We start from the raw sequence: 15,996 nt of genomic DNA, 5'->3' as shown, positions 1-15,996 counted from the left end.
GATAATTGCTATTTGTACTGTCCATGGCAATATAAATAGCTAAGTATGATCTAAAAGTCAGCACAGGCAGGGGCAGATAGAGAAATACATGGCTGTAAGTGAAGGGTGCTAATTAATACCAGAGTTTACCTCATTTTCAAGGTTTCACTTATGACCTTGGCTAAAAACAAGTCTCTTCCCAATGCTTTGATGTCCATTGCAGTTCCTACATTCTCATCCTTGTTGAAGGGAATTCTTTGTGCAATTATTTTTTTTCTTCACTCCAGCATGTCATGACTAACTTGCCGGATGTCAGAGAGCACTAGTAAGAAAGCAGAAATAGTTTTCCTGTTATTTTCTCCTTTCTTTTCAACCTTATTTTGCTTCTCAAAGCTAGGAGTGGTGGAGACTGGCTCAATGTGTGAGATCTCAGTAGTGCTGCAGGATGCCATGGCTGCTGAAGCAAGAATAACCTGCCTAAAGGAAACCCATGTGAAATCCCACTTGTGGGAAATGTGATCTTAGTGTAGCCAAGGCCATGATGTTTCATTAGAAACCGAGATCAATCACTCAACCAAATGTGAGCTAGTTCATGCATTTGATTTTGTTCCATAACAAGAAATTTCCTTTGCTGGAGGAACATCTGACAATATTGTATCAAGGAGCCTGTGTGTGATCCCTGCCACAACCATGTCCTAACTCTGTCAAGTGATGGTGGCAGCAGAGGCCCTGCCATACAGAGTTCTTTGCCAGGTCAGTGGTAGCTGAGCCCCCTGTCCTAGGACACAGGAGAAAAGCTGGCCTTGATCTCCTGAGCAGTGTTTCACTATTTCCACACCAGGAAAGCTGGTGAGTCAGGTACTATTGGGACAAGAATATTCCACCTTTGGCAAATTCTTCTAATTTGGTGAGTTTATTTGTTTCTTTAGGAAAAGAGGAAGTATACTCAAGTGGAATGAAGATTTACTGGCAACAAGGATGCCTACAGATAGGACCTTAGGGATTTCTCAGATTCCATGGAAAACTTAGACTTTCAGGTCAGATGCCTAATCCTTTACCATCCCTGTTGAGATGGCCTCTTTGCTTGAGAATGATCCTGGTGAGGACCTATCCTTGTGAGAGCTACCCATAAAATTCAGCCAACTCAGTTTTATTGTCTTTGGACTGCTGCCATGCAAACCTCCTAGTCTTGTAAAATGTCTCTGAAATGAGACATATCTCACACATCCCAGTTACACTAGAAATGACTTCTAACCTAGTCATGCATGTCAAAGGGTAAAAGGGAGTTGGAAGGACTGCCTGTGACAATAGTCCTGTCAATTGCTGTATCACATTTCCTTTAAACATGATCCTTGCAGCAGGTGTGTGCTGAGTTTCCCTTGCTGCCCCATGACAGTCACCGAGGTCAGCAGCTCCAGCAGTGGCATGCTCAACTGTGGAACAGAAACTGTAGAGTTTTTAGATATGTCTCTCTCACAGTGGAAAGTGCACAAGGTGGAGTTTCCCAAACTGGAGAAACCACAGGGAGAGCAGAGAGAGTCACCAGGAGCCCACAGCTGGAGCAAGAGTGGCTGATGGGACCTGAGTGTGGCCAGGAGCAATGGTAGCCAAGTCTCCTCAGCCTTTCTTCTATAAAAGAAACTCCTGGGGAATGGCAGCAACCAGGAGTGCTACAAACAGAGTGGGCAAACAGGGCCTGGCATGACAGTTCATGCAGCAGTTTGCACAGCAGGGCGTGAAGGGCGGGCTAGTGAGGTCCTTCTGTCTGCTGTCTCAGTGGAGGTCAGGGATGGAGATCCATGTGGGAACAAAGACCCAAGCGTTAATGATGAGTTAGAAACCACAGAAATGCCTGAGAATGGTTATGTAGGAATTAGTGCTTCTCCCCCCAAAAAGGTGGTGGGATCAGTAGCCCAGCTGAAGTACATCTATGCCAGTGCACACAGCATGGACAATAGACAGGAGGAGCTGGAAGTCACCATTCCCAGAGGGATTTAGACGATATGTAGATGTGACAACTGGGGACATGGTTTAGTGGTGGACTTGGCAGTGCTGGTTTAAGAGTTGGACTCTGTGATCTTAAAGGCCTTTACAATTCTATGACATAAACAATTCTGTGACATCCCAGAAGAGATGAGCTTTTCCCATTTCACCCCTCATGTCTTGATATGAATCACATCTAGGCTGTTAGACTATCTCAGATGCCATTAAATTCCTTGTGCCATATAGTGAGCTCTCCACTGTTTCCCAACCCAGCATGCTCACACAGTCAGCATAAAAGCATCTCCTTTAAACCTCTCAGTGCTTTCCCCTGCAGCAGCAAGACGCACTCACATAGTTCTTTAATTTGCTGCTCTTAAATTGTGTTTTTGTCAGGGCAATTCTAAGGTCTGTGGCCAAGTGCACACTTTGTATTGTTAACAGTTTGACAAGAGGGTGATTCATGTGCAACAACCTTTTATGTTTTAGATTTTGCTGCTGTGGTTATTATTTGCAGAGCAATTGGGGGAACTTACTCTGGGAGCACTGGAGCTGAGAAGGCTCTTTTTTGATGGCTTTGTACCAAGTGTTTGTGGTGGCTGCTATAGCAGCAACCCTGTCAGAGAAAGAAATACAGAATAATACTTTCCAAAGAATAGTGTTATAATCATGTAAAATAACATCTGGAAACTGTGGGATGGGCACAGATAGAGAGACAGGGCTCTCTTAACATGTGTTAGGGTCCAACATAGCTTGGCTTCGTGAAGTCATGTAAAGTACTGCAGAAGCCCTTTGCACTTTTGTTTGTTACATAGTACTATTTAGTCATGAAGGTCAATGTATTGCTAGGTATGCCTTTCCTGTGCATAAATGTCTCAATTTGGAGATAACTGGATCAAAGTGGAGGTCAAGTAATTGGAGTCAGGACTCCCTGAGTGTGCAGGGTACAGCCCTAACCCATTGCCCTACCTTGTGGTAGACACTCTGCAATTCTGTCTTTATTTAAGGCATTATGCCAAGATACCTATGAAATCCTAGCTATTTTATAACAAAATTTGAAACATTATGGGTCAGTTGAAGGTAAGGTCTCATTTTTCAGTATTTATAATGTTTCTCAAGCAGTGGTGCATAAAGCAGTAATAGCCTATGAGACCAGAATAAGTGGTTCAGATCCAGTCTGCAAAACCACATTGCCTTGAAAAAACTGGGGAAATCCAATGCAAACCAATGAATCTATTTTGGTAGCCTAGTAAGGTTTTAGTCAGTGCTTTTGCATTTCAAGCTGCAAGCTGAAATTGTGATTATTTTACTTTCAAATGCCTGGCCAAACCACTCAAATGAGGCTTTATCAGAAGTGTGATCATTCTTTCAGTCTCAAAAAGGACATCCTAAAAAAACCGTGGAGGATGACAAAATCCCCTTATAGTGGACGCAACAGTACAGATGGGGTTCATGATATACAGGGCTAATGGGCTCTGGCTGATTATGTGATAGTTGTGTGATATATAAAATCCAGGTAACCAGACATAGGCCACATGTACAGGGAGATGCTGGGTGAATGCATGTGCTGGAATTGATGCCAATAGTTGCCTACACTTTACTGGCCTCAGTTTGTGTGCTGCTTGTGGCTGGCCATCCTCCAGTTCCTTTGGACATTACTCCTGAGTGTCCTTCTGGGATGTGTTTTTGCTTCAGGCAGCTGTGTGCTTACAGACTCTTGTGGAGCACGGACCAGGAAAAGAACACTGGGCACTTGTCCTTTTCTACTGGGAGAAACTGCTCAAACCTCTGAAGGAGCTACCCTGAAAACTTTGTTCATAAGAGCATTAAAGACAACACTTTCTTGATAATATGGGACAGTTGATGCATTAAAAAAAAAAAAAATTGAGAGACCAAATGCAATTTTATTTTAAAATTCAATTAGTTATTTGTCCAAAAGTCAATTGGTTACATTCATGTTTCTGTGAAATACATCAGGCATCTTCAAGATATATGTAGTATAAATATTTTAGTCTAACTTACTTTCATGTTTCCAGATTTCTGACATCATCCTGTTGCCTGTTTTTGCAATGTATTAAAGAAGTCTAGTCACCAATTTTGTTTATTGTATAAAAGTAAAACATAACATAGCTTTGAAATATAATTTCATTTTATTGAGTATTGTTAGTTATTCTTAGAAGAGAAACCATTTTTTGTTTGCCTTCTGGGGCATTTTAAATATTTTTTTTTCAGATTTGCAGGTATAAAAATGACAGAAGAAACCAAGATGAAGTTTAAAATGAGCTGAAAAAAAATTACAGTCTAAGAAGTGTTTAGGTCTTTTAATCTTATCAAAGCACAATATTGAAGTACTGAGAAATGACCTTCAGAGGGTTTTTTTGTGTGTAATCAGAGGCATAAAAAAGAATATGCAAGGAATACCATTTTTTTCTTTCATATGTGCTTTGTTGAACTGTGGATAAACACTACAACCCTCCACCTTTCTTTTCTTTTAGCCACATAATCAATGAGCTGATAGAAACAGAACGGGTTTATGTAGAAGAACTTCAAAGTATAATAGAGGTAAGAAACTCTTCTGAAATGACTTCCAATGCTTAACCTCCAGATCATCACTGCAGGTGCACATCCTTCATGGGCTGAGCACTCCCACCTCCTGTTTATAACACAAGGCTGTGTTAGCAAGATAGCTCAGCCTTGGAGCTGGAGAATGGGAAGGATGTTTTGAACATCTTTCCTCGGGGCTTAAAGGAGGAGGCACCTCCCCTGGCCCCAGCCCACAGAGTGATACAAGTTGCGTGGTTCTCACAGCTATGGACAGAGGAATAGTTAATGATGTGCCTTTTCAAAATGTCACCATTAGGTCATAGAAGCAGCATGCTTGATTTCCATGGGACCAGACACTAAATTCTGTAAATGTAGGGTTGCAAAATGATTGAGGAAAAGGAAGGCCTTCCTCTTGCTCTTCTTTATTGTCCCATGTAGTGCTTGAACACAGCAGCTCATGATGCAAATATAGTTCTTGAACTTTTGAAACTCATATGATATCAGCACACTCTGTGTGGAGTCTGAGGTCCCTAGTCTGTGGGAGGATGGAAGCTGAGTAGGGATTGATTGTGCTTATATTTGGGTGAGACTTGAAGGACATGTGGTTACTTCTTTATTGTATTTGATCTGTGAGAGCTGACAGCTCTGGTAACTGCTATATTACTCTTGAGTTTAAAATCAAAATGTTTTTCTCTCAAAGTTTTTATTGAAAAAACACAATCCAGTTTCTACAAGAAACAATAAAATAGTCCAGCCAAATACCACAGTTCAACAAATAAATCCAAACTAAACCTTATGCAATGAAGCAATGTAGCAGAAAGATACATGTCTGTCAATCCTGGCACTTTCCATCCCTACATGACCAAAATGGCTTTTGAATCCTCAGGACATAACTTTATCTTTTTTTGGTTAACCCAGTAATCTGTCCATTTGTGGTTAAAAATGTGTTTGCACAGTTGCTTGGTAAAAGCTCTGGGGAAAACCAGAAACATCAGAAATTCATGGGAGCAACAAAGCAGCAGGCATGAGAGAACCCTTTGTATGCTCTGTTGAGAACACAACCACATAGACTTTGGGGCTTTTCCAGTGTATCAGACATGGTACTTCTTCCCCTGGCAAAACCAGGCTGGTTTTATTTTCCATTCTTCTCTGCAGGGGTACGCTTCAGAAATGGACAATCCCAATTTATTACACCTGATTCCATCTGCACTTCAAAACAAGAAGGAAATTCTTTTTGGGAACCTCCCAGAAATCTACGAATTCCACAACAGGCATGTGGGAACTGGTGGTTGTTCTGTGTCCTTGGGTGCTATAGTCATTTCTACTCCTTTTTTGTTGGGTGCTTTATCAAACTCATGTGTACACTGGCAGGAAAAGTCGCCCTCACTCTGTCTCTGTGTGTGTCCTGTAAAACCCATGTGTAGAGATCATGTCTGAGACCATTGTATTTCACCTTTTCTTGTGAAAGATTATGCCCTTTTGTGCATTTACTAGTGATTTCCCCTGGCATTATCCATTTTGAATGCCCTTTGTGGCGAGTATTTTACCACCTCTCTTGGTACACTGGTAAATATCACAGGACTAAATCCTGATGTTCTTTCTCTGGTAAAACTCCTCTGTGAGGAAGTTTTCTTAGTGTTCAGCTTATTTGTCCTATATTTCTATTATCAGGTCAGAAGAAGTGATATATTTCTTAGCACTTTTCATAAGAAATTTTATCCTTCATATGGTCATACACCTTGGTAGAAGCCTTGTCCATACTGTGGACAAGGTAATCTAGAGCCCATAACTACAGTTAGGAACAAGATCAACCTCTTTTCAATCAGCTTTCAAAACACAAAGCTACTACTTCTGTAAATTTCCTGCTTTTCCTAGCCTTGTGTAAGTAAAACTGGCTGTAACCAAAGTGAGAATCTAGGAATTACTTTGAATAATAATTCCCTGTAAGATATAACAAGCAGTTAAACAAAATAAATATAAAAACTCTCTCTTTTGCAAATCTTAATATTATGCCAGTGTAGTTAATACATAGCAGAAAAATTATTTTCCAGTTTATATATTATTTATATATTGTTTTGAAAGATTGTGTCTTTCATTTGGAGAAAGATATTCCTCTCTCCCTTTGCAAGGCCAGCCTTTCCCTAAAGGCTTCATGCATTGACTGTGACTGCAGAAGCCTTTGGACTACATCCCATATTTCCACTGCTTGCTGATTGAGCAACTGCATCTGACAGAGCTTTCCTGTTTTTTCTAGCTGTTCTGAAAAATCTCATACCCAAATGGGTTGCAGGTATTTGGGCTACATAGTGGAAACAAATCTCAACAGCCAGAGGAACCAGATGTATCAAATGCTTGTGATCACATGCAAACATGATAACATTGGTGATTCAGGGAATCAGCTGTGAACCACATCCAATTTTTCTAAAATATGTATTTCTCTGTGTGTCAGAATTGTTACCTTCTCCATTGAATCCTAGTACTACAAACACACAGGCTTTAAGCTGGATTTACATACAAGCTACCATGCACAGGATGCATAGGATTTTACATTACTCTTTGCTCTCTTTTTTCTCTCTCAGGATTTTCCTTAAGGAGATAGAAAATTGCATTGAAAACCCTGAGCTTCTTGCTCGATGCTTTTTAAAAAGAGTAAGTACATCCTTTTGCATGTTTGTATCTATGGTCTTATCCTACAGGACTTACAGATTTACTCCTATCCTTTCACTCCAACTGCTTTTGTGAATGAGGGCGACTCCCATAAACAGATATTCCCAAATTAAGCCACAGTTAACAAGGATGTATTCTGAAATCTAACCCTTTTCCTGGTTTACTGACAGGAAAAGAGCTTTTACTAGTGTTTTACCAAGTAATTTAAGTCCCCTTTAAAAGAAAAAAACAAACAACAAACCAACAAATAACAGTGATCCAAATGTTTAACGTGCTTTTCATATCAGACAAATCTATACCAGCAGTCTACTGTAACCCTGACAACAGCCTGCAGTAAAAAAGCACAACACAGTATCACAGAAGGTTACTCTGAGTGTAGACAATACATCCTGTTCCTGCCTTATCTTATCCTTCTTTTCTCTGCACAATTCAGGACTTACTACCCTAGACCTGGCCCAGCAGAGTCCTCTCATGGACCCCACCAGCTCTGTAAGACTCTGTGAGGTCGATTCCCTTACTTGTTCACATAATTCAACAACAAGTGGGATTCTCCTCACTGGTATGAAGTGGTGGGGGTCAGCTGTTTGCTTAAAAGTAAAGAGAGCTCATTTCTGAGAAAGCCTCGAGCCATCAGGCAGTGCTGGCTTTGGTCAGGTCCATGTGTGTTCGCTTCCTGTGGCTCTCAGTGCCCAAGTTCTGCAGCTTTTCCCCGAGAGCTCCCAGTCATGTCTCCTCCACCACCCCACCCCCCCTCAGCCTCACTGTTAGTTCTGTTTCCTGCAACACAACCAAAGGTGCTTGTTTATATGGCACTCATTCAGGGGCCCTACTAATGAGAAAAAAAATATCTTTTGGTGGATTGCTACTGTTTTCAGAGTCTGACAAAACTTCTTGAATAAGACTCTGTGTTTTGCACAGGAAATGGAAGAGGCATGAGAAACAGGAAAATCTGTCCACTGTAGTCAAAGGTATCTCCTGCCTCTCCCATATACATCTAGTATTTGCTGCTTTTCCAGGGTACACATTAAATACACACAGATTTGCATGTACCAGTCAGAGATATTGAGCACTCCCACTAAGATTTGATGAGAATTATGAACATGTGATACTTTCAAAGGGTATGCCCTCAATTTACAAACAGGTCAGATTGAAGAGAGTCATATGAGTGTAAACATGATTATATGTCCACTGAATTATTTTCTGTCTAACAGTGAAGCACTTAGGGCTTGAGTAAATGACACTACTAAGGAATGTGTTGTTATCCTAAGATTCAGATGCTGAGCAGGAAAATATTGTGGTGAAATCATTATGCAAAAGAGGATAAGTGGTCTTTGAAGAATGCAGATCTTTGAGATCCAAGAAGCATAAAATAGTCCATGCGCTGCAAATATCCCTGGATTTACAGCTAAAGAAAAATTCTTGATATAGAATTGATACTACAATTCTGCAGAAAGTTCAAATTCCATATTTAAATATTGTAGCTTATGTCTCTGTTAAAACAGCGATGAGACCAATTCTCCTCACTATTCTACAAAAATGAAAGCAGCACTAAAGCTGTGGTTCAGGTTGGTTGAAGTGAAAGAAAACCAGTCTGTCATCTTTGCTCATCAGTTTCTGTGGCCTAGTCAAACCACGCTAAGTCCATCAAATAAGAGGTTAAATCATGCATTTGCCTTCTCCCTATTTCAAATTTCACACTAAGAAAGCACAAGCTTCTCTCTTGAGATGTCTCTGCTCACACAGTAGCACCTTTGATTCAAGAACTTGCCCTTATGTTCTGTTTTTAGAAGAAGCCACATAAAGTCCAGAAATGTGTTGTTTCTGTTGGACTGCCTTTAGGAGGCACAAACAAAAGTCTAGTTGTGTGTTTGTGTTCCCCATGATTTGGCAGCTTTTTATGCCTTCCTGCTGAGCAGTGGCTTCTGGCTGCCCCATAAATTATGCCTGTGCTTGCTATGACAGGGGGAAACAGAAGCAGCTGCTGTTCCAGGTGATGCCCGAGTTCTGTGAGGAAACTCACATTGTTGCAGATTCTCTTTTCTATTTCTCCTTCTTTGTATGGGTGTGGCCATCCTGCCACAACATCGTGGTGGGCTTGTGATTAGAAAGAAACAGTTTTTTTAGATTCATACTTGAAGAGCTCTACCCTGTCTGATCATACTGGGCTTTTTCAGCCCTGATTCTAGTTTCCTGAAAGCATCCTGAGAGCTGCAGTGAGACACTCTGGTGCCAGAGTCCCTCCATCCCCTGCCAGTTGTTCCTCTGCCATGTCCCTACACACTCTTCCACCTCCACCAGCGCCACCAGATCAGCTGTCACCCTGAATGTGAACCCTTCTTCTCAGGTGATGGCAGAAAGGCTGTGGAGTCATAGCCTATTTCTCTTCTCTGGCTTCTCTCCTTGAACATGGTAGAATCAGGTAAAAGATGAGCCAGAAGTGCCCTTCTTGTCCTCCCTCCCACTTTGCCTGACCTTGTTTAGGGCACGATTTTCATATGAACTAAATTGCAAGTGAGCCAGCTCAGCTTTGCCCACATGGCAGCTATTATACCATCACCAAAATGCTTGACTTATTTAAAGCTCTGTGTGGTCAAGGATTATGCAGCTGTTTAAAGAGGGAGGGATGTGCACTGAATAGCCTTGCAGGATGGGTCTCCTAGTGCTTTATCAGCAACAGGAGGGGCAGTCTGGGCTGATCTGCTATACAAAGGACTGGGAAGAAGGAAAGCTTACCAAAACAAGGCAGGAATGCCCAGCATGAAACCAAAGGTGTGTCAGGCTGCTTACCAACATGTGCCAGGTGATGTGTCTGGCAGGAGTGATTCACTGTGGGTCACCACTGTTTACTTATTCATATTGCTAACCTTAAAAAAGGGAATAATTTAGTAGGAGCTGGCAGTTAGGGTATTTGGTGATTCAGGGTGAAAGAAGCATTTAGAAAAGGAATCTATCTGTGAAAGGAGAGTAGCAGCTGACCAGAAACCTGTGAGTTTGATTCAAAGGGCTAAATTCTGCTCTGAAGCAAAAATTATTCATAAATCAGCAGTCAAAAGATAATTGGAACTGTGCATATATGCCATGAGCATTGGAGCTTACAGAGATCTCAAAGTGCAAATCAGTGTGGAAAGGAAAAGCATTACAGGAGAGATGAGTATGGTGTAAAAATACCAGCAAGAAGTCAGAACTTTTGGATTTGAAAATAGATATGAGCCGAACATGTAAGAGTGGGATTTGAATAATGAGGCAATTAATTATTTCTTGGCATTTTAGAGTCTGATCTTAGTAATTTCATCAGGAATTTCCTATTCCTAACAGTATTGCAAAACTTAAAGCTGTATTTAAAGATGTAAGTATCTGCCTGAGCAGGTAGGTGTCACTGATTTAGGTAGGAGTAGATTGCATTGCCATAGAGTGGTTCCACTATGGCAGATTACTGGTAGATTGTGGGTTATTGTACCTTTTCTTTAAATTGAAATTGGTTATTTTCTCTTACTCCTAATAGTGCTCTTGACTGTTGCTGTCTCTGTTCTCCTTGCCCAGTCCAGTTAGATTTCTGTGGGCCACGAAGAGATTGTAATACTTGATTATGCTTTATTCCTACTTTTAGTTTTGTGGGTTTGACCCCCTGCTAACTTCCCTCCAAGACAACATGTACAAACCATTCTATTTTTGTGAAGAAAACACTGCACCTCTTTTGAAACAGGACCATTAATCCTCTATTTAGTTGCAACAGAACTTTTTGTATTGCATAATCCTTAACACAGCTCGGTGTTCCATGGCACAACTTTGCTCACAGCTGATTCCTCAGGGTGATGTCAGTATGGGTCTGTAGAGGAAGACAGCAGCAACACTGATTTCTTCTAGTAACTCTATACAAAAGGAAAAGCTTTCCCTGCAGCAGGAGTGTATAGGAACTGTCTAGTGGACTGAAAGCACAGAGACAAGAGCCAGGAATTCCTGAGATTGATTTTTGGTGCTTTCTTTGATTTGCTGAGGTCACATCCCCCAGGGTAGGTGCAAATGAAGATGGGGAGCTCCCAGCACAGCCAGCCCTGCTCCATGGCCCTGTGGCTGCTGGGCTCCTGGGCTTCCTGAGTGCATAGCCAGTGAGCCCAGAACCTGCCAGAGGAACACCCATCTCTGCATCCACCCATACAGCCCAGGGAGCTTAAAATATCCCCCTCTGAGCTTTTATGGAGTTTGCCTTTGTTTTCACTGAACTCAGTGAAATTTTTGCCGTGGACCTCAGTGTAGTCAAAGCTAAACAGAGGTAAAGTGAATCCACCCACTATCAATTTGGATAAGACAGAGTTTAAGTATATCCCCCTGCCTGGCCTGGGACATCAACAAGACAAACTTCCTACTTTTTTATTCATCCGTGTATTTTTGAGAGCCAGCACTGTTTTCAGGGTGTGCTGAATCCTTAGCTACGTTAACAATTACAGTCTGTGCCAGTATTGTTAATAAAGTTTACTTTTCTAATGTGTCTTTTTATTTGTTTTCAAACCATCTATTCCCCTCTCAGAAAGATTATGCAATTAGATTGTGTGTCTTCCAGTCTGCAGTCTCCTTGCTTTGTGTGAAAAGTGAGGGAAAAAAATCTTACTTTCAGGTGTATTTAACTTAATCAGGACTAAAAAGTAACTTTAGTAGTTTCGGTATATTTTTACATACAGAGTTATCTCCATGTATTAATTATTTCATGTCTTGGGATGGAAGGTAAGAAAAAGTGTGATTCAATGTAGATGCTCTATGGATTCTTTTTTCTTACCTTACCTAAACTCTCCTTTTCTTGCAGAAAGAGGACCTCCAAATATATGAAAAGTACTGTCAGAACAAACCAAGGTCTGAAGCTCTCTGGAGACAGTGTGGAGACAGCATCTTTTTTCAGGTGGAATTTCATTGCAGGCTAGCAGTGCAAGACCCATAAAGCTTGTTTTCCTTCTGTATCTCTTCTTTCTTTAGAAAGCTTAGAGCAATACACAGACTTTTCTGCATGCTTCTTGTACTGAGGGCAGGTGCTCAGTGTTTGTCAAGGTGCTCTGTACAGGAGATTGGGCAGGTAGAGCAGATTTCCTGCTCAGGAGCCTGACTGCAGGCTATACCCAAACCAAACAAGTGCTGGCTTCTTTGCAAACACCAGCTGATTGCAATCTCATCAGCAGGGAATGCCAGATTTCGACACTAAGTTGAACCTTAACATTAGCTCTTGTTTAGATGCATTTTCACTGTGACATAAATAACCTCGAAACTCCTATGCAGATTGAACAAATTTTTCTCTCACTTAATTCACAGATATATAATCTCAGATTGTCAGATGATAATGATCTTGGTGTCTTGCCTGTGTTTCAAGAAACAATTGTGTTTTTCTACCCTGTTATTTCTTACAGGAATGTCAGCGTAAATTGGATCATAAACTCTCACTAGATGCTTATCTCTTAAAGCCAGTCCAGAGAATCACCAAGTATCAGTTGCTGTTAAAGGTAAATTCTCCATGGCAGAAAGATTTCCAATGCATAGCATTTTACTTAAAGAGTTGCAAATCAGTCAGGACTACCTGGAAATAAATCCTCGCTCAATTCTTCAGCAATTACTTCACAATGTTCAGTTGTAAAATGGTAGAAAAAAAAAAAAGAGGGACTTGCATTTTAGAATAGGAACAGCTATTTCTTAGCAGTACTTACATACTAAGCAATAGAAGTATACTATTATATGTATAGCTTTCATCATATAAAGATATTTTACACAGTAAGTATTTTATTGTCTTATTTATTGTTTCATTTATCTTTAAACAGAAATTGAAGTTGGCTTTTTTGGGTCAGTATATGGTCTTACAGTCTGAAAACAGGAACTGATGCCTTAAATCCTGTCTCTAGCATCTGTCCCTGTTTAACAAAACTCTTTCAGCTCTCTGAACTGATATTTTCCCATGGTTGTGACTCAAACTTTTCAGAAGGAGCCACTCCCTTTTGCTGCTTCTTTTTAAAAGACCCAGCTAGGAACATATTGTAACTTTTCCAGGAGATGAATATGTGATATTCCCTCTTGATTTGGCTGGAACCCTGAGTGGTCCATGCTTGAAATTGTGGTCTGAACTGGGCAACAGGAAATATATAACTAAAAACAATGACTTTTTTTTTTTTTTTTTTTTTTTTAAGATGATGGCTTAAATTTCTGTCTTCATTTTCTCGGTTCTTAAAAATAATACTTACTGTCTTTCCTTATGAGAAGGTCATGAAGGTGAATTACATGCTGTTCTCAAGCTGCTGGGATTAATGTAGTGTTGTGCACTGTCAGGAAATTTAGCATTGAAATTTACAATGAAGATTTTAAGCTGCTATTTAACTTGCTAGTAGCTACCATGGCACTGCTCAAATTGTGCCAGTGCAAGCCACGTGAGGACCTGGCTGGCCCTTGTGCAGTATTTCTCCAAGCGGTTTATTGACTACATGCAAAACTATAGAATCCAAATATTGAAGGGGGATATTGATAAGGATAAAACTTCACGGATTCCAGCAGATTCACATCAACATACTCCAGAAATAAATTTGCCTCTATTTCTTGAAACTAATCTACCAGAATGGAAAAAGTGTCAAGGTCTACAGAAAAGCAAGAATAAACCAGTTTCTGCTTTTAGTTTGAAATACGACTGTAAATAAAACCAAGATTAGATCAAGGAGTAAAATTCTCAGGCAAAACAGGTCACAGTCATTGGGGTTTGAAGCTGGTCAGACCAGTTTCATACTTAGCAACAACACATTGGCATGGGCATTTACCTTGTCAGGGATTATGAGATCTGTGAAGGTGATGCACTCTTTTCCTGGTAGCAGAAGCACTTAAACATGTGGAGAAATTGAAGTCAGTGAAAAATTGATAATAAAGAAGTGCTTAAAAAGCTGTGTGCCTTGAGTGGTGGGCAGACTAGATTTAAATTTTGGGTCACAATTATTGCAACCTTCTATTTTCAACCAGTTTATCTAATATGCTTATGCTGATGAAAGCAGCATGCTCACTATACAAGGAGCAGAGATCCATCCTCATCCTAGAAAATGTGCAACAGGTACTATAGGAATGAATCCTGCTTTTACCTTCTAATGTCTGGTTACCCAAGCACTTGAGGAGAGGCTGCTGCTGTTTGGGGTCTGCAGGAACTACCTTCTTGTGGCCTCATTTTAGGGTAACACAAGTGCATCAGCATTTGGATTAAATTATTTCCAAACTCAAAATGTGGAATGTCAAACCTGCCAAATTCAGATTAGAAATTAATTTATATTTTTAACAGTGGTAAGCACCTTGTGGAACTACTTGCAAAGGAAAATGGAGAATTCTCCAGCATCTGAAATAATTATATTAAGTTTGTTTTCTAGAAGATGTGAAGAAAAAAAACCCTGGAAGTAAAACCCTCTGACATGCAAGATGTTCATTGTAAATATGTCAGAATGGTCCCGTCTCATCTTAAATGAACACTTGAAAATGGCCAAAAGGTCAAAACGTGTGTCCTCAATGACAATCCTGGTGAATGTCCTGTTTGGTTTTGTTTGGGGTTTTTTACTCCCTTTTTTTTTTTTCTTAGAGCTCTGCTACTTTGTCTATACAGCACAAATTTCAGGGAGGATTGTCTTATGGTGTCTTCTGGTACAAGAAGTTCTCAAGTAGTTTCCATATCTCTTTTTAATCAGGAAATGCTGAAGTGCAGCAAGAATTCAGAGGGTACTGCTGAATTGGAAGAAGCCCTGGCTACGATGCTTGATATCATCAAATCAGTAAATGATTCCATGCACCAGATAGCAATCACAGGATATGAGGTACTATTTGCTGTTGCTCCTACTCTGGTCTTGAGTAATCCAATGCTCCTCCCACCACTGATTATGTTGTGCCTTTGGCTGGTACACTTTGCAGGAGCTTGTGCCACATTCCTGAAGGATGCCACTCAGGGGCATGTTGTGATTGCCAAAAATACTTATCAGCACACCTGTCATGTGGAGGTGGGGTGTGAGTGTGGGGAGGCAGTGGGACAAATGTGAGACTTCTGCATAACTGCACCCAAAACTCATTTGTAGGAGAGAGGTGCAAGTGTGACAGACATAACTTAACAAATTTGCTGAAACTTTGTGACCTCTGTGCAGCTTGACAGTTTTCAAGTCTTTTGCACTGAGGGAGGAAAATTTATCTTCCACTTAAAGTGGATAATAGAATCCATCCCAGTCACTGGCAAGCTTGTTATCTGAAATATGAAATAACAACAATAGTACAAATCAAAGGGAACAAATCTCTCTCTCTCTCTCTATCTGCTGATGCTCCATTGAAGTCATATGACTTTCAAGAACTAGTACCTACATAAAATGAGCCCTTAAGTGAGAAGTGGAAGTGATTGGCACATAAAGGAGAAACATGCCTGGCAAAATGAGGCCTGAGGGTCATGTGGTTGCCCATTTTGAAATAGCTGCAGGGTGAAAACGTCAAGAAAGAAATAATATACTGAGAAACTGGGTTCAAAGAATTATTACATCAGAGTAACGGTTTAGTCTAGACACCAGGAAAACTATTTTGTGCAGAATGCAACTTCCTGAGAAGGTGATGGGGTCTACAGAGACTATGTGTGGGTGGGAAGAGTTATTCTGGTTTTCAGGATGGGAGTGGCTTCAGGAGTTTTGATTTCTATAGTTCTCTTGCATGCAAGTGCATCTGGTAGCTGAGGAACCCATGCCCCTGTCAGCATGAGTTTATAAATGAATTTAACTGCTTACTCAGTGGCATGTCAGAGATCCACTGCTGCACACAGCTGGAGATGCTCCTGTGGACTATGCATTACATTTGAACTGAGAA

General features: G+C 40.6%; 1 protein-coding gene across 15 annotated transcripts in view; it reads left to right on the top strand.

Annotated features, from left to right (window-relative positions):
- The window catches only part of MCF2L2 (MCF.2 cell line derived transforming sequence-like 2), a 169,057-nt gene that overhangs the window by 121,683 nt on the left and 31,378 nt on the right, over nucleotides 1-15,996 (top strand). For all 15 annotated transcript variants that reach the window (XM_032698498.1, XM_032698494.1, XM_032698493.1 and 12 more), the window contains 6 exons: nucleotides 4,455-4,521; nucleotides 5,659-5,774; nucleotides 7,083-7,152; nucleotides 11,969-12,061; nucleotides 12,561-12,653; nucleotides 14,850-14,975. In XM_032698498.1, the coding sequence (XP_032554389.1) occupies nucleotides 4,455-4,521; nucleotides 5,659-5,774; nucleotides 7,083-7,152; nucleotides 11,969-12,061; nucleotides 12,561-12,653; nucleotides 14,850-14,975 (565 nt within the window). The remainder of the gene's footprint in view (nucleotides 1-4,454; nucleotides 4,522-5,658; nucleotides 5,775-7,082; nucleotides 7,153-11,968; nucleotides 12,062-12,560; nucleotides 12,654-14,849; nucleotides 14,976-15,996) is intronic.

Source organism: Chiroxiphia lanceolata, chromosome 10, assembly GCF_009829145.1.
Source record: "Chiroxiphia lanceolata isolate bChiLan1 chromosome 10, bChiLan1.pri, whole genome shotgun sequence".
NCBI classification, from domain to species: Eukaryota; Metazoa; Chordata; class Aves; order Passeriformes; family Pipridae; genus Chiroxiphia; species Chiroxiphia lanceolata.
This window is presented reverse-complemented; position numbering and strand designations above follow the sequence as displayed.